This window comes from Ylistrum balloti, unplaced genomic scaffold (assembly GCF_031769215.1).
Source record: "Ylistrum balloti isolate Yb309-2 unplaced genomic scaffold, AGI_CSIRO_Ybal_v1 Utg369742, whole genome shotgun sequence".
Classification (NCBI taxonomy): domain Eukaryota; kingdom Metazoa; phylum Mollusca; class Bivalvia; order Pectinida; family Pectinidae; genus Ylistrum; species Ylistrum balloti.
The window spans coordinates 1,137,914-1,155,954 of NW_026781951.1; the positions used below are offsets into that span (position 1 = coordinate 1,137,914).

The 18,041-nt window shown below is 36.8% G+C and overlaps 1 protein-coding gene across 1 annotated transcript in view; it reads right to left on the reverse strand.

The window, feature by feature from the left end:
* The window catches only part of LOC132543199 (E3 ubiquitin-protein ligase HERC2-like), a 100,368-nt gene that overhangs the window by 49,812 nt on the left and 32,515 nt on the right, over positions 1–18,041 (reverse strand). Inside the window, exons 11-36 of the mRNA XM_060206675.1 lie at positions 17,759–17,930; positions 17,121–17,394; positions 16,352–16,552; positions 15,795–16,023; positions 15,357–15,502; positions 14,789–14,925; positions 14,002–14,186; positions 13,594–13,749; positions 13,259–13,444; positions 12,747–12,929; positions 12,403–12,494; positions 11,569–11,830; positions 10,226–10,457; positions 9,125–9,281; positions 8,677–8,872; positions 7,771–8,009; positions 5,776–5,952; positions 5,480–5,616; positions 4,246–4,435; positions 3,723–3,870; positions 3,219–3,394; positions 2,886–3,075; positions 2,453–2,632; positions 1,494–1,684; positions 1,042–1,192; positions 424–629 (exon numbers count right to left, since the gene is read on the reverse strand). Coding sequence (XP_060062658.1) covers positions 424–629; positions 1,042–1,192; positions 1,494–1,684; positions 2,453–2,632; positions 2,886–3,075; positions 3,219–3,394; positions 3,723–3,870; positions 4,246–4,435; positions 5,480–5,616; positions 5,776–5,952; positions 7,771–8,009; positions 8,677–8,872; positions 9,125–9,281; positions 10,226–10,457; positions 11,569–11,830; positions 12,403–12,494; positions 12,747–12,929; positions 13,259–13,444; positions 13,594–13,749; positions 14,002–14,186; positions 14,789–14,925; positions 15,357–15,502; positions 15,795–16,023; positions 16,352–16,552; positions 17,121–17,394; positions 17,759–17,930 — 4,793 coding nt within the window. The remainder of the gene's footprint in view (positions 1–423; positions 630–1,041; positions 1,193–1,493; positions 1,685–2,452; positions 2,633–2,885; positions 3,076–3,218; positions 3,395–3,722; positions 3,871–4,245; positions 4,436–5,479; positions 5,617–5,775; positions 5,953–7,770; positions 8,010–8,676; positions 8,873–9,124; positions 9,282–10,225; positions 10,458–11,568; positions 11,831–12,402; positions 12,495–12,746; positions 12,930–13,258; positions 13,445–13,593; positions 13,750–14,001; positions 14,187–14,788; positions 14,926–15,356; positions 15,503–15,794; positions 16,024–16,351; positions 16,553–17,120; positions 17,395–17,758; positions 17,931–18,041) is intronic.

Genomic DNA, 18,041 nt, shown 5'->3' on the forward strand with positions numbered 1-18,041 from the left:
TAAGGAGTTGCAGGCACTGAATTAGGTATACTGCACATTGCATTAGAATTAACAATAGATCAAGTTTCATTATCTAGTAATTGATGCATGCAAAGATATGCTCTGGACACGAAATTTGAAGTAAGGGAAATAACTCTGTAATTGAATGGGGGGGGGGGGGGGTGTATCTTAGTATAACCAATGTATACAATGATTCTTGCTGAATTGTGGGCAAAATTATGTTCCAGACATGCAAGGACAGATGGATGGATGGACTGACAAGCTGATTTCAGCATACTTCCAACCCCTACCTGACTGTGTTGTGGGGAGTACAGGAGTTTTATAAACAGAGAAAAGAATAACATAATGGAAATCATCAAACATCTTATCACTAATCACACAATATGAAACAGAAACTAAGGAAAGATTAGATCATTAGCGTACATCATTGGAAGGCTGTATTCTGTCCACCATCAGAGCAGAAATATTGGAGAGGCGTGAGATGATGTAGTCATTAATGTGTCTGTTCCAACAGTCACATGTGTGTAGTTTCCTGAGCAGTGCAACAAGCTCCTCTGCAATGGTGCTGGTGTAAGAAGCAGTTAAGGACACAGGTGCCCGCTGTTTCTGACCTTTTCGGGGAGTGTCCACTGTTGCAATGACAATAAATTGTAAATAAATTCACTTCACCAACACATGAGATAATTTAACAAATCATTATATTAGCCTTTCAATATCGCAGTTGAAAGGCTCTTTCGTCTTTTTAAGGTGTCAAATCTACAATAGGTACAAAGAAATTAAATGTTTTTGTACAAATGGCATCAAGTTTGTGTCACTGTAACTTCCTTTACTGACATTACTACTGACAGCTTTACAATCTTCTATTAAACTTCTTTGTACAGGTTGTTATTTCTGTTGGGTTCTGACCTCACACACGACAAAAGTATAATAATTCATACAGGTTGTTATTTCTGTTGGGTTCTGACCTCACACACAACATATGTATAATTTCTCTGTACTATAATGTTAAAATCTCCAAGAATTGTTGACTTAGTCACTCACTCTGAGGTAGTAGTGTTGGATCAGCGACACATGTTATAAGGATTCGTCCCAACATCTCAAACAACTGATGTACAATAACTTTCACTCTAGACTCTTTCACTGACAAATCCCAGGATGGCAGAACCGCTCTCAAGAATTTCAGGGTAAGGATCTGAAATCAAACAAATGCTGTTGTTCAGGAACTTGATCAGCAAAGTTACTCTATCAAAACAAATATTTGTATGTAGGAAAATTTCTTGTAGTTATTTAAAAGAGGATGCTTTATCTATATTTCATTGCACCCTTTCAACCTTGAAAGATTGTCAGGTCAGTCATATCTGCTTATGGCAAAATATCATGACTTGTGAAGTTGAAGACATGTAATGAACTGTACAATTTTTGCTTCTTTTCTGCTCAAAACAAACGAAAGAACAGTTAAACTTTGCTTGATACTGCTGTAAGCATGTGCTTACTTGTCTAGTGACACTCTTCGTCATCTGCAATGAGTTATCTTCCTCTAACATCTTCAGCAGAAGATCTACCCAGCGTTGGGTGCTGAAAGCGTGACATATTGATGTCCCAGTGGCAATGGCTCGCATAAATCCTAAGGTGCACCAACTGTAATGTTGTTCACAGGCTACCTGGGCTGACACGGAGTTGGCATCTACAAACCATAAGAATGCTTTATAATATTTGGTTATGATATACTAGGAATAATTTGCTAAAGGTGTTTTCATGCTTACTACTAGCTTCTCCTAGTGTTAAAGTCACTACATATAACACGTAACATTTTTCTGTTTCTCCCTGTGTTAAATTCACCACAGATAACACATAACATTTTTCTGTTTCTCCCTGTGTTAAATTCACTTGAGATCAACAGTCTGTTTCCCAAGTGTTAAAGTCACTCTAGACAATACCTATGACTTTTCTGTATCACCCAGTGTTACCTGGTAAATTCACTACAGACAATACCTATCCCTTTTCTGTATCACCCAGTGTTACCTGGTAAATTCACTAGACAATACCTATCACTTTTCTGTATCACCCAGTGTTACCTGGTAAATTCACTACAGACAATACCTATCACTTTTCTGTATCACCCAGTGTTACCTGGTAAATTCACTACAGACAATACCTATCACTTTTCTGTATCACCCAGTGTTACCTGGTAAATTCACTACAGACAATACCTATCCCTTTTCTGTATCACCCAGTGTTACCTGGTAAATTCACTAGACAATACCTATCACTTTTCTGTATCACCCAGTGTTACCTGGTAAATTCACTACAGACAATACCTATCCCTTTTCTGTATCATCCAGTGTTACCTGGTAAATTCACTACAGACAATACCAAACACTTTCTGCCTGTTTCAATGGAATCCTCTCAATTGCTCTATGGGATATTGCTAGATTTACAATGGAATACTAACTGAGGCCATAGTTACAGCCACTATCCACAATGTTTCGCATCAATCCACACAGAGATGTGACAGCCTCCTTCTGGGTACTTTCAGAGTTTAGGGCACAGCATATCGCCAGTGACCGCAGCAGGTGCAGCGTTGACCTCCTCAACAAGGCAGTCGGGTGTCTGCTTTCTGGTTTGTTTGAATCTGCAGGAAAAACATTTTATCTCTAAAACTAAATGTTCATACACATAATTAACGATATCATGAAGACAAATTCCAAACAAATTAATTTGCAACTACTTCTGTATTTGAAAATTTACACATATTGCAGATGTTTTCTCTTTTTAGACCTGGAGAGCTACTAACAACACATAGATCAATTTACAAACATCATAAACACAAAGTTTCACCATCATTCGGTTGACAGACAGTAGAGTACTTTTTCCCGCATACTGACCAACGTCTAATTCTTCTTCCTCATCTTCATCATTATCTGGCATCTCTGGAGGTTCCGCCAGCTTTAGGTCATATTTGCCTTCCTTGCCCATCCTGTAACTGTTAGTACTGCCAGTGTCCCACTGTACCCGTATCCAGCCATCTTCGCCTAGCTCACCAATCACACGCCCCATACTGGGAGGAGGTCCATCCTATAAAACAAGCTAATCTCTGATCATTCAGAACAACAGAAGACTATTCTGAAAAACATTTACACTTAAAAATTACCAGTTTAAAATCAAGAAACATTAAGATTACAACTTTCTACTTTATAAATTTCCATAATTTTCCATACCTGGTCTCCCCATTTCCAGTCTACACCTCGTACAACTCTCATCCCGATTTTCATCATAGCTGCCAACTCTGGCCCTGAGATGGGTACAGGCTGTGACTGTTTCTTGTGTTTCTGCTCCTCAAGGACAGCACATATTGAACTGGAGTTGTCCTGTGCCATTCGCTCTGGATCTGGACCTATCACCATTCCAATAGTAGAAAGTTATCTCCCTTAGAATACAATCTTCTCGGCAGAATGGCTAATAGTACCTATATCAGGAATCTTAAAGTGCCTTTTCCTACATTTTTATTTATGTATGAAATCAAAATAAGAAAAGTTTGTGTAATTTTCCTTAAGTTTTAATTCTATTCATTCCTCCTTCATGAAACAAAGTTTGTTTCTTTACAGCAAAATATCACTCAACATATCTTTACTTTGAGGTTGCTCAATCAAAAAAACAAAGTCATCTCAACAAAGTACAAATCCGTTGTCTATAATGATAAAACCATTAACAAGGTTTCCTACCTGCTAGACGTAACAGGGTCTGTGTAAGTCCTAAGACACCTGAGTTCATGAGTAGACTGAGACTGTTGGAATGATGCTCTGACACCAGGATACCCATGGTAGCCAGGAGGAAACGAGAGTGAGGCAGAGCACCCAGGGTTAATCTCTCCTTCAACAAGAAGTCATGTAATACAGAATAAGATGAAAGGTTTCACAATGACTTGGAGGAATTGAAAGAGACAAAAGTCAAATGCCAATGATACTTTTCATAACATTATCCATCTATATAGAGAATACGTGATCAGTGTCTTAAAATGTAAGCTGTATTTTGTATTTCTGCCCTTAGCCAAAACGACGGTTATATTATAAGACACTGACCATGTATTCTATTTATCCTGTAACAATGATTGAAAATCTGACTGATGAAACTTTAACAGTTCGTTGTTGAATGTGGCACGTGTATCTCGACAATGGCATTGCAAGTTACAGGATTTTTTTTTTTTTTCACCCTCCTTATCTAACACTATTATTACACTATGCCTACCTTCCCTGAGTCAGTGCCTGGGACAGCTGGATTGATGCCCCGAGCCTTAAACATCATGTCAGATTGTATAATGCCATTACGAAGCTCGTTAATAGCCCATCTGTACAGGTGAGAAAAAGCAAGCTCCAGGAGGATCCTGTCACAGGGAGGGATCAGCTTCACATTGGACAGACAGTGGGGGACTGGTTCACTAGAATGTAGAATAATGACAATAAAACACTACAACCTATCAGACTGACTGTCATCTAATATTCTTCAATGGTAATCTTTTTATATACTGTAAATCAGTTATTTTTTGTGTAGTATTTATTATCGCATTAATCTGCTAGGAGAGCCAATCGCAGATTCAAATCTCCCAGAAATTTGTCCGAATCTTTTGATGATATCTTTGTTATTCCATTGTTAACTTCATCGAACTTACACTTTTGTTAAATTTATATATACCTTATCATATCACAAACAAATCTGCTAGAAATATATCACTTTCAAATTCAAACATCTTTAGAACTTTGCACTTTTAAACGACACCAAAGTTGGATGACTGTAAATCTTCACAAAATGGTGTCATTGAAATGTACAGCTATAGGTCAAAAGTCAGAGGTCAGAAGTCAAGGACATGTACCACAATAGTTGGAAAGATGCTATAATGTTAACAATAATACTTTATAGCATGCAAAATATCTATTTTATTAAATTACAAAATAAACAGTAGTGAAACAGAATGCTCAATAAGTCTGGCCTCTTGAAGTTCTGTCATCTCACTTTGGAAACAATTCACTCTACTCTTCAGATATAAAAGCATGTTTAGACGTCAGAAGTAGGCACAACATGTTGTTGATTTGTATCTTTAGGAGTCACCTCACACTCCACCCCCTGTTGTTGATAAAAGCATGTTTGTTTCTTTTGTCTAGTACATACCAGACTGCACTCAGCTAAATACAATTCAGTATGGAAACAACATGTATCACATGACTAAATCACTTCAGATATAGTCACGTGGCTCTCATGAGCAAAGGTCATTTTGCAAAAAAAGTTTTGGTAAAAACGAAGTGATTTAAAGTAAAAGATCCTATAAAACAAAGTTGGAGTCAATTATATTGCTAGAGAGTCTGTAAACAATAGATTTAGTGTTATAAACAGAAAACGTCATCACCTACAATCATTTATGCATTAAAGAGAACCTATTTTTAAGACAGAAACGTCCTTGTAATTCAGAAAGTTTGTAGATACCTACCAGGCCATCTTGCCAACTGTGAGCAGCCCCTGCCATCCACACAGTACAGCATATTTAACTGATGGTATTAAGTGATCTTTGTGTACCAAAGCTAGCATACTCTGTATCCCCTTCAGTCGCAGCTGGGCACGCTCCACCTGTAATTAACAAACAATCAGCTTCATTAATTTTGGTCAAGAAAATAAGTGATCTTCATGATTTCTGATATAACAACATCTGTACGAGTTTGAATCAAAGGACATTATGATTGCCAAGTTTCTGCTATGTAGCAAAAAGAGATGGGCAGGTAGACTTACCTGGTAATGAAGCGATCTACGGAGTTTTTCAATGTCAATTGGGTGTTCATACAAGACAAACTCAATAATGTTGTTTACAAGAGGCATCTCCATCTTACTGCCGGTAAGGCGTTGACGTAGCCAGCTAAATTTCTGTGAGCTTGTCACTGCACCAACGATATGACTCCAGGAATCAACCTTTAAAATTATGAAGGTTCATTTAAACAAGAGCCCCATGGATCTTAAGTCATCTGACCATAAATACATACATATGAAAGTGGAAAAAATAGGCCTAAAGTGCTTAACTAATGTACAGCTTACACGGAAGATATTGTTGGTTCATAAAAACATTTTCTGCAAACTTGAAATCATATTCCATGCTACAACACTAAGATCATGACACCAGACCTATTGCTTGTTGAAAGAAGAAATTTTAAGATCACAACTCAATTGACCCCACAGAGACCTTGTTAGTAAGCCATTTGAATACTTTGTAACCCATTATCCAATTATGTTAAAAGAACCAATATCAACAGTCTGGACCTTTCCGTCATTGAGAAGAAGTCATTTGAAGATTTTAACATATTTGACCCACGTGACCTTAAAAATGGGACAAGGTCAGTCACAAGAAAAAAAGTAAGTAGCCATTCATCGCAGCATAACAAAGGCCCAATATCAGCACCCTGCTCTTTTTGATTATGGAGAAGTCAAATATGTAAATTGTTTACTACGGATGACACAGGACAAATAGATCACTTGAAACTTGTTCTCAGGTGACCTAACAATTCATTTTTTCTATAAAAATTATAAGTTTACCTCCTCCCAAGGAAGAAATGTGAGACCCTGGGGTCGTAAAATTCACAATTTCAGCAAATACACCTTCCAATCACAAAGAGTTTCATTCTAACATATCTGGGTGTTGAGAAGAAGAGTTTTGAAATCTGAGTCAATTTGACCCTTTTTGGCCCCACCCCTTCAGGTCACTGTATGATGAAGACTGTATAATTCACTATTTTGGTTCATCTTAGGCCAGGGAAGCTTACTGCAAAATTTCATTGAAATCAGTTCAGGGGTTTATGAGAAGCCCAAGTTTATGAACATATGACACACAATACCTGACAAATGCAAATTGCAAAATCTTACCTCAAAACTACATTTGAAAATAAGACTGATACAAAAATTAAAAAGAAATGAGTTACAATGAAACAAATCAATTCTGTTATCAAATGAAATGAATGATTTGAAGATTTTCTTCATTTTGTCATTGTTAGTACCCCCAACATCTTATCAGGATAATAGCACAGTACTGGACTGAGATGTAGACCACTGAAGGGACCTTCACAGAAACCTATACCAAACAAGAGGCCCAAAGGCCTGAATGGTACCCTGAGTTACGATGCACATATCACAGATATAATCTTGTTTTAAACAAAGTAATATAACTATAACTACATTGTAATGCAAATGTAATCTGTGTATAACAGTAACTGCCATTCCATGCTAAGGATTCTTATCATATTTGAAGTAAGAGAAATCACACACAAAAATTCAATTCCATGTTTGGGTACCGAGAAAAAAATGTTGCAAATTACAGTAAATTTGATTTCTGGGGTAAACTTACTATTGTTGAACCAACCAGGTGGAAGTATGACAATAGCAGCACAATAGTAACCAATTGTAAAACTTATGTCCTCATCACATCATTTTTTTTAATATTGCATTTTATCACATAATCAATCTGTTTTCAAGTGAAATTGCCCTTGTAATATTTTTGTGCATAATGTCACCATGGCAATATTCCATTGAGCATTGTTCATTGGATGTGCCACTCAGAAACTGATTATGATATCAAAAGGATAACCAATGATATTATGCCATGAAATTAAAGTAACACAACAAAACAACTGCCTACTCTCAATTTTGTCATCCTAAATTTGTTTTCATTTCATATGAGACTTTCTGAAAGAGCCTGTGTATCTTTTGCCAATTAACATAAACACAATTGTAATACAAAACCTTTTTGTCTGTGACATCTGACGCAGTAGTTTCCGTAACAATCGGAGGGGCTGTCCCCTTAGCGAAAACTTTAACCTCTCCACCATCAGTATTCTCCTCCAGTTGTGAAGGGTCGTTAGTTTGTGTAGGGTTCTCCCCTCCGGTGGCCCCAGTGATGTCATCTGTTTGGGAGAGTGACATTGTCATAATACTAGCCTCTTTTATCTCTGACTCTGTTTCCTCAACAACATCAGACAGACCTGGGAAAAAAATTGTGTACAAATGTGATTTTGATTTGTTTCATATGAAATTTTCTGTTCTTGTTTTTTATGATCTGATAGATAAAAAAATAATGTTGTAACTGTAAGCATGTTACCTTTATATGTACATTTGGGAGACGAGTTCCATATATAATCAGAGAGTTAAGGGCCTCTTTTATTTTCATACTTTCAATTAAGTGAAAATACTTAGTTTAGTATGTTGTGATTTCATTGAATTTTACCATAACAACAATTTTGACATATGACAACATAAACATGATTAGACTGTTTTAAAAAATAAATCATACATTTTTTTTAAAAAAAATCAAGAATTATGAAAGAAGTTCTTGAGTTTTTAAAATCACCTTTAATATCACAACTATATCAAATCTCCTCAGACTTAAGAAAAACAAGACTTTTTTACTTTTTTCATCACCATTATTTCTGACAAACTATGTTAAAATAATGCCAAACTTAGCATTAACAATGACATGTTATACAACTTATTGTTGAAGCTCCCCATCATTGTCAATATTTTACACATAATTTAGTTTTTGTCAATTAATCAGCAACTATATGAAATAAGAGACAAAGAAATGTTGTCCTCTCACAATATTACAGGGACTTCAGATCAGATGAGCACGACAGACAGATGAGTGGTATTTACCTTTGGTTTTCTTTTTCTCAGTCATGACTCTGTTGACCACCTCCTTCCATCGAGGCACACTCTTCAAAAGCTGGGAACGTGTGATAGCATTCACTTCGTTCCCTACTGCAGGACGAAGTTCATTGAACAGGAAGTGACATCGTTCTAGGACAGGTGCACAAACTTCCTTATAAGACCGTGCTTGGTCTTGATGGACCTTTAAGAAACAGAAATATCTTACTATTGGCTCCTTACAAATGAATACATTGGGATCTAATATGATGTGAATCATGAATAATTGAAATATTCAGACAAAATGTTCTGTTATCTCACCAGCTAACTTAACACTATTTCCTTATTTTTTTTTTTTTTTTTGTCAAATTTGAAAATCATTCCGGAAATCTCCACAATAAATTTACATTTGCCATACATAAACATATTTGAAAACACATTTGAGATGAGCTATTACCTTGATGAGGTGACGCTTTGCCTGAGAAACAACTTTAAATAGTTCCACAATAGACCTTGGGAGAGGGTCTTTGCTCTGCTCTGTTTGGCCGTGCTCAACAAGAGAAAGGGCTACATGTCCAAGGTCATGATGTCGCAGTAACAGTGCAATCAGAAGTCTGAAACATAGCATCACCAGCTGGGTGTACAGACAGGCAGTCATAACACTTGTCCAGCTCAATTCAAACCGTATTTTATTACAGTGAAATATAGAAAAATATCAAATTGACAAGAGGCCTAGCGACCATGACAGTAACCAATATTGAATGTGAAGGTTAAATAGCTTTCAAATACCATGAAAATGAAATTGCAACATAAAAGTAAGACAGTGCCAATACATGCATACCATCAAAACTTGTCATCCTATACTAATAATTCTAGTGGGAAATAAACATTCAAAATGTTGTTTTTCTACAAAAATAGTAAAGTTAACCCCCTCCCCAGGAAGAAATGTGAGACCCATTTTGGTAAAGTACCTTACAACCTACCATCCATGAAGAACATTTGAATATCTGGGTGTTGAGAAGAGGAGTTTTGAAATCTGAGTCAATTTGACCCATTTTGGCCCCGCCAATCAGCCCCTGGGGTCAGTCAGGATCAATATGTGCATGCCACCAAGCCATTATCATTCGCTCATAGTTCTAGCCAAGTTTAAAATGTTTTTTTATGGAAATTAAACAAATTATGCTCAAAAATCTATTTTTCCTATATAAAGTCCTGGAAACGTCCTCCCCACAAGGAAGTGCCACACACTGGGCCATGAAATCCACAATTTTGGTAAAGCACGTTAAGATGCTTCAATCCGTGAAGAGCATTTGATTCTACCATATCTGGATGTTGAGAAGAAAATTTTTGAAATTTGAGCCAATTTGACTGCTTTTGGCCGCATCCCTCAGGCCCCTATGGGGTGGCAACATATAATTCACTATTTTGGTCCATCTTAGTCTAGGTTTGTACAAAATTTCATTGAAATAGGTTCAGGGATTTTTGAGAAGTCAAAATTGTTAAACTGTTTACGAATGCACAATGCACAAGTTGTCAAGTGCCATTATTGTGATCCTACCTGCCCACTTCCTCAACAGGGTGATCTTGATGAAAGTCTATGTGCAGCATATGCTGTTTGAAATACTTTTCCATGATACCAAGGAAGGATTTTGTAAAGTGGTCCTGCATACGACCTTCAGCGACGGATTGGAGAAAAGGCCGTGACACATCTGCCTGGGAGGCCTGGCGGTCAAACAGTTTCTCTTTGTCCTGATCAGGAAAGTGTTGTGGTTCTGAAGTCGGTGGCGTACCTGCATACATACATAAAATGTCATACTTGTCATTTAGAAAGGAATATATCCTGATTTCGTGGATAAACTGCTCTGTGCAATAAACAGTAAGCAAGCTGAAAATTAGGACACCATTGTATGATTGTAAAGATTCAGACTGGGTTACAAGATGATAATGGAGTTACATTGATAATACTCTGGAATGGTAATACTAAAAACAAGAAATTTTACCCTGAATACACTTTAATAATGTTAGCAAAATAGGCCTAGACATTGAAACTCTGACACATTGTAGATAATATAACAGTTTGAAGATATATACAGTTCAATCACAAGCTAGCCAACATATTCAGTTTATAAGGAATGGTCTAATGGATAAATAGACACATACGGACATGGTCAGTATTAAAACTGCCACATTCAGACATGGTCAGTGCTAAAACTGCCAAACACAAATGGTACTTGTCTTCAACATGTCAATTATCACATTATACACATAGTATTTCTATCAATATTTCTGTATCTCCCCCTTTTGTTATCCAAGTCATGTGCTGACATTCTCAGTTTTGCAATTAGTTTCAAATATTTAATACTCACAGATTTTTCAAATATTTTTGTATGTACAATGTATCTACAAGGCGTTGATACAGGTAACCCTTTAGAAGAAGATTTAATGCTATCCAAACTTTCTTGTTGGAATATATCAATCTTTGTCAAAATAGACATCTTTACAAAAAACAGTGACTTTTAAGAAATAGTGATAACAAACTTTACTAGGCAAAATCCAAGATGGCCACCTGTTGTTCTCAAGAAAATTTTTTTACAGACAGACAGACAACGGATGGACGGATAAACAGACGGAACACAGATGTAGGGCGATTTGAATAATAAAGATTATATTTTAAAAATTTACATTGCATGGTGACAAGCATTTCTTTTTTCATAAAATGTGTTGGAAACATTTAAAGTTTAAAGTCAATCAAGGAACATATCAGAAAAAAAATCATAAGTGTACAAAACAGTAATTTTGAAATGAAACAGATCTAGATACAATCTATCTAACAGCATTAAATCTTATCAATGAAACATGAAGAAATTATTAATGTGCTTTTACTTTTAGAAGTGGTATCACCTGGCGTGGTGTTACAGGAGGGAGTTCTGCTCTCCCCCTTTTCTTCCTCAAAGCGGTTCTTTGGTTGGAGGACCTGGAGGCCCCCTGTGAAGAATTGGGACTGAAGCCAGTGATTGTATTCTTGTTCTTCCTGGGACAGAGGTGTGCTACAGGCCATGTATGCAGCATGCAGGCCCAGAAGTATGCCCAGAGCCCGCTCAATGTCCATCAGTGGAGAGGAGGCAGAGCTGGTATCAGCTGTCTGCACTATGTCCTTTTCTGGCTGTAAATGTTAAGTACATACACCATTTTTTTTATGTCAAAATCTATCACATAACCTGGTATGAGATGACTCGCAGCAGTCATAAGTGAGGAAAGTATGAATACTGCTTTATCACATGTTATAAATCTACATTTTCTGCTTCAGATGGAAGCTTAGCATGTTCTACAACAAAACTGCAACAATGTAACACCAAGTCTGCAACAAGGCAAACTGCTGGTCATTTTGAAAACTGTCCTAAAATTACCAGAAACTTTGCAGTAAGGGAGAGAAATGATGTATGATATAGGAATAAGAATGATTGGAATATGTCAGGATTTGCAAGGAATATTGAGGAATGGCCTTACAATGTTTTCAGGTTTGATAACCTGTTCTGTTGACAGGTATATTAATGTAGATGTGTATAATGTGAGAAATGTTTCACCTGTGATCTCTTTAAATGATTGATCCTCAGGAAAAGACCTACTTGCCTGTAATCACTATAGCATTTGTAGGTCAAAGGACAAGTCATTCAGGACTACATATTAGATTACTGAACTAACATTGCTAAAATCATTATATACAGAATTACTCACATCCACATACTGTCCCACACAAAATCCCTGCATCATCTCCCGAGCATCCTCTGGATGATGAACTGCCTCAAATGCTGACGTCGCATCTCGACCTGACCAATATTAATCAAATCTGTTCTTAAAGCAAAAATGTCTGCACTACAACTGTAACATATCTAATACCTAGTAATATCTATCAATCTACACAAATTAATTTGCCAGTGTCATAAAAAAACAATTCAAATGTCAATCTTTCACTTTTTGACCTTTGACCTATTTGCATAAATCAATAATCTAAGATTTATTGAAATAAAAATTTCATAAAACCTAAATGTTCCCCTAAAAAACAGCTATGGTGAACAGACCTGCATACTCTCTAAGTATTTCACTGCCACATGGGGCCTGTGACTTGAAGTCATGAACATCATACACCTTGCCATGGATGACAATCCACAGGCCACCATCTTTGTTGTGGTTCTCTAGATCAGGTTTACGGATCAACTGTACATCTTCTGTTGGCTTCTGTAGGTACCTCTCCAGAGTGTAACCTGTCGTTCATAATAATCTTTAATTAGAAGATTCAAGCTTCATATAACAAAATTGTCACAAAGATGAAATTGTACTACATTCATGGTGCCATGAATGAATGGTTACACCATATATAGTTTATGTTATTGGAATAAACCTAGTGTCTAGTGTTCAAGTATTGTTGTAAAGAGAGAAGCTTTTCATTTGTGACTCGAAAGACCTATAATTCTAGTTTTCTAGTAATGCCTGAAAACTTAAGAAAGCTTATTGATTTGTGACTTGTAAGACCTATAATTCTCGTCTTCCTTGAAAACAGAAAATCATCCCATTGATATAGAGAAACACTGACTCCACACTCCGGGCCAGGCCAGATCTTCCTTGTCGTCACGGTCCAGACCCGGTGCCACTTTGTTGTACTGATTCAGCAGGTCCAATAGGCCTTCGAGGACCGTGATACATCGTGATTGGTAGATCACTAATGGGTTCTTTAGATGTAGCAGGATCATGCAGGTCACCATTTCCGGCAACAAAATACCTTTAATAAAAAATTTTAACAATGAAATTATAATGGAAAATGTAAACTTTTCCTGAAATTATTGTATGTTATTACGTTCTATGTAGAGATTGATCATGTCATTTATTGTATCTGGGTTTAGTCAAAACTGGCTTTGTTGATTCACATACCTGTGACATCTTTGCGTATGACCTTGGAAACAATGGAGAAGTGTTTGGGACTGGTATGGGACAGACTGACCGCAACTTGTAAAACATCTGATACATGACTGCACAGCAATAGGACATACTTCCGAAGGAGCTGTCCTGTACCCTGGGCTTCCAGTTCTGTAACCATAACAACATGTGACAGCACAAATAATAAGCTTGTTAGCTAAGCCTACACTTTGTATCACTATCAATAAACTCCATGTCTGATACAACTCTGTCTGAATCTCGTCACTTTAGCAGAAATATAGATAACAAGACAGCTCCCAACTTGATAAATTTGGAGTAAGACATTACAGTCTATGATAAATATATTTTTATGAACTCAAAACGAAACTTTACATATAATATGAGTCATATGTATATCCGTACCAATCTCCATCGAGAAAGACTGTTTGTCCATATCCCGGGGGAATATTCGAGCTACAAGAAGGCGCTGAACCTGAAGAAGTAGGTCTAGGGAAGGTGATGCCTCTTTTGAGTCGGATTCATCCACCTTGAGTCCACTGTCACGGTCCAGGTTGTGTAACTGAGATAGTGAGTGGGTTGACGAGTTTCTGTGTCAAAATTACAAAGTCAATGAAGTAAGATACCCCAGATCTCCTCAGTCTTTCAACACAACAATGGCACATGACATGTCAGGTTTTAGGCACACACACATTTTTCAACAAACAATATCATAAAATGGTAAAGTTATCAAAAATAATGATTTTGGTTTTTAAAATTTTGAGCGCAGTATATTAGTAGGATGATCAATTATTAGAATGGATAAAAATGATTGTTTACTTCAAAATCGTTAAGTTGTAAATATATGTATCATGTATCACAAATACATCATGCTAAACTGATTAATATTTCTAAGTTAAGACCATTGTTGTGAAATATCACATTACACAATATTGTTCTCTGTAGATATGTTCCATCTCCAAAAAATTAGTTTTAGATGTAATTTTCTTTACCTCAGCTGTCGCTTGAAATTAAGGCATTAGATTTGTTAAATATTTCACCTTTAACATTGTGATTTTTTTTACCTTGGTTGCTGTATCTCCTGTCACTAGGTGACTGTTTTACCTTTTTAGTGGCTGATGTAGCACCTGTCATTTGGTGATGTTTACACACTGTGTAAGATGTTGTGTCACCAGTAACAGAGAATGTTTACCTTAGCAACTGTTGTATTAGTTGTAACAGAGGGATAGTGGTTCCATATTCATCTGTGTCTCTTTCTGTCTGTATGTCTTCTGTTTTTGTTTCTTCTGATTTGTCAGAGTCAGCATCTCCATTTTCTCTCTCCTTTTCCTAGTGAATACATCATTTAGCACATCATTAAAATTAAGCTGTTGAGATCCCATCAGGTAGAGCATGTTTTTCAGGATATATACTCGCAATATGTTCTGATAAAGATTTTTAATTTGCTTCTTTTTCTATAGAATTTTACAAGCTAAATTTTAGTTATTGACTCCAGTATCATTACACATTGTCCAACAATATGTCAACATCTGGTAATTAGCCTATCCATATACATTGCCAAGAATCAAAAATCAATGCTATTTCATCTAAAAGCCTATGCCATGACCATCAGAATGATTTGTATGCTGCCCTCCCTTAACAGAATAGGAACTGTATCAGGATTTGTGGCAAAAAAAAGTATCATTTTTTGAAATATCACAGAAGCAAATATTTTTGCAATGCCTCATGCTTAAACATCTGACATTTTCAAGTAAATGTACTTTTTTCTCCTCTATTTCCACCATTTCTTTTTTGACTGCAGCATCGAGAGCAGACTGGAGTCCGCCATCAGCCATCAAAGAACTGACCAGGAGGTCAGTCATAAACCTTTGCCCTGGACTCATCACAGCCACATCATGTCCAGCAGCTGTAACAGAAAACTGCTTATGTGAACAGACAAAAGTAGAAAATGGCCATAATTCCTTGTTATTAAGGATACCTGATAATGACCCTTTTTCAACACACAAAGATCAAGAACTCAAATTCCAGCCACAAGACATGCTTACAGCTAACAATGCAAGTTAAAAAAACTTCTAAATTGAAGTTAAAAAAAAAAAAGATAAATTTTAGAAAGCTCCCAAGACCTTCCCCAATGCAAGTTAAGACCTTGAATTAGCGGAGAGTCACTCTATAGAGAGTGTTGGCCTAAAGCTACCTACCACCATTAGAGAGGAGGGATGACAGAGCCCGTGCTCTCTCCTCTGCTGTGGGCAGAAGGATTGACCAGCCACTCTGGAGAGCATTCTGGGCAGCTATCTGTACTGTGTTGAGCACACCAACATTACTGGCAAGGGATACAACTCTCTGTTTCAAACTTGTCACCAGGGGGCTCCCAGATCCTAAGCCAAGAGTCTCCATATTTTCTGACTGTGATATTGCAGCATGAAGCTAAAATAAAATTCCACAGATAGTTCACATGGATTTCTGATGGTTTAGAATGTAAACATTTCATATTACAAAATGGATGGAAATACTGATTACTATCAGTCTCAAATTTCAACAATGATTTCAACAGGATCATTTCATGGCAATAAATTACATGCAATTAGGCTTTGTTATATGATTCAACACTGATCTTTTTTCAGGAACTGTTTTATATCAACTTTCAAGCCTTCTGGGAACAGATTCTATATCTGGAAAAAACTGAAATCCTGCCATTTTTCTCAGATGTTAAAAGTCCATTGTGTGTTTCATGTAGATAATGAAGAAAGATTACCTGGAGATTAAGCAGGTTGAGTGAAGCCACTGCGATGCATTCCTTGTCCTGAGGTGGTGGCCAGTCTGACCGCCCGTCCATTTCTTCACATACTTCAGACAGCAGTTCTTCCAGTTGGTCAAATGTGCCTTTACATACATCCACAATAAAGGGCACTCTGTTTCCTACTGTCCATTGACCGCCAGATGACCAAGAAAATGTCTGTTAAAACATAACACAGTTTATCATCATCAATGAAAGACTGTATAAGGGACTTTTTTCAATGTGTTATCAATATGTATTTCTTTAACAGGATCTAACATACAGATACACACACATGATGACCAATTTCAGCTTCTATCAATAATGATTTGAGGGAAATAGAGGGATGAGTATCACAATAACAAGAGCCATCTGAGATGGGTTATGTTCCCGTACAAAATTTACCAGGAATTTTGGGTTAACTTGCAACATAATCCATAGCAAAGCGACAGCTAATTTCAAATTTAAGTATGAAAAATAACACAGGGCATTTACTCCTAAAATATGCAAAAGAGAGTGATGGTTTTCAGTATTGCCCTTCTCCTTGTTGAGATCTATCTACCTATGCAGTTTCATGTTGATACCTCTTATAGTTTTTGTGTTATGCTCCAGACAATATTATGATGGATGGACAGACGGACAAATCTATATGCTCTCTTTCAGGGAGCATAAAAAATACAAACTGTTACTTAAGAGAGTCTTGTCAAGTCTTAACTTCTTAATTAAGATCAAAAGCAGCTCTGTGTACCTGGGAGGGGCCACATGAAGCACCAATGATGTTTCTGCCATCTACACCAGTGAGGAGAGTGGGTTCTGGAATTGTGTTGTTCGAGGGATCTCCAATCTGTCCATGTTCATTGCGCCCCCAACCATATACTTCTCCATCTTCTGTAAGTGCTACACTGTGCATAGACCCAATGGCTATGTCTACCACCTTTTTACCAGCTAGCGCTTCAATCTGTTTGGGATGACGCACATGATCCTCTGACCCATGGCCCAGTCTGTGGTTATCTCCTTTCCCCCTGAAACACAAGTTTCAAGATTCTAAAAAGACAGTTGTGACACAGTTGGACATTCTTTATCAAACCACCATAAAATCTGGTTGTCCACTACTAAAAGAATCAAGGACAGTTCTGTAAGTCTTTAAACCCTGCATTATAAGTAGATTCTGTCATAAACATAGAATTTTAAAATGATAGCTGTGATAATATTCAGTTTATTACAAACATTTCACATTCCTGGGACTAATCATAAATAAAATCCTTGACATTATTTAAATCAAGCCAACACAAATACCTTGTTAAACAAGTCTGATTTTAATGCAATATGAAAATTTTGATATTTCCATGTTTTAGGTCTGCTTCACATAGTTTCATTTTATCTTACCATGCGAAAACTCCACCAGAGCGAGTGAGAGCAAGACTGAACTGTGCTCCACAGAACACACGATGCACATCCTGTCCAATAAGCCTCTCTATGACTTTGGGTGTTTTACATCCATCGTTACCTCCACGTCCAAGTTTTCCATAATCTCCATCGCCCCAGGAATATACCGCTCCTAAAACATTCAATGGTACAATTTCTTCTCCATTTTTTCTAATAATAATTCTTCACAAAAAGGAAAGGAAAAATTGGAATAAATATCTTTATGATAAACTGCATAATTTCA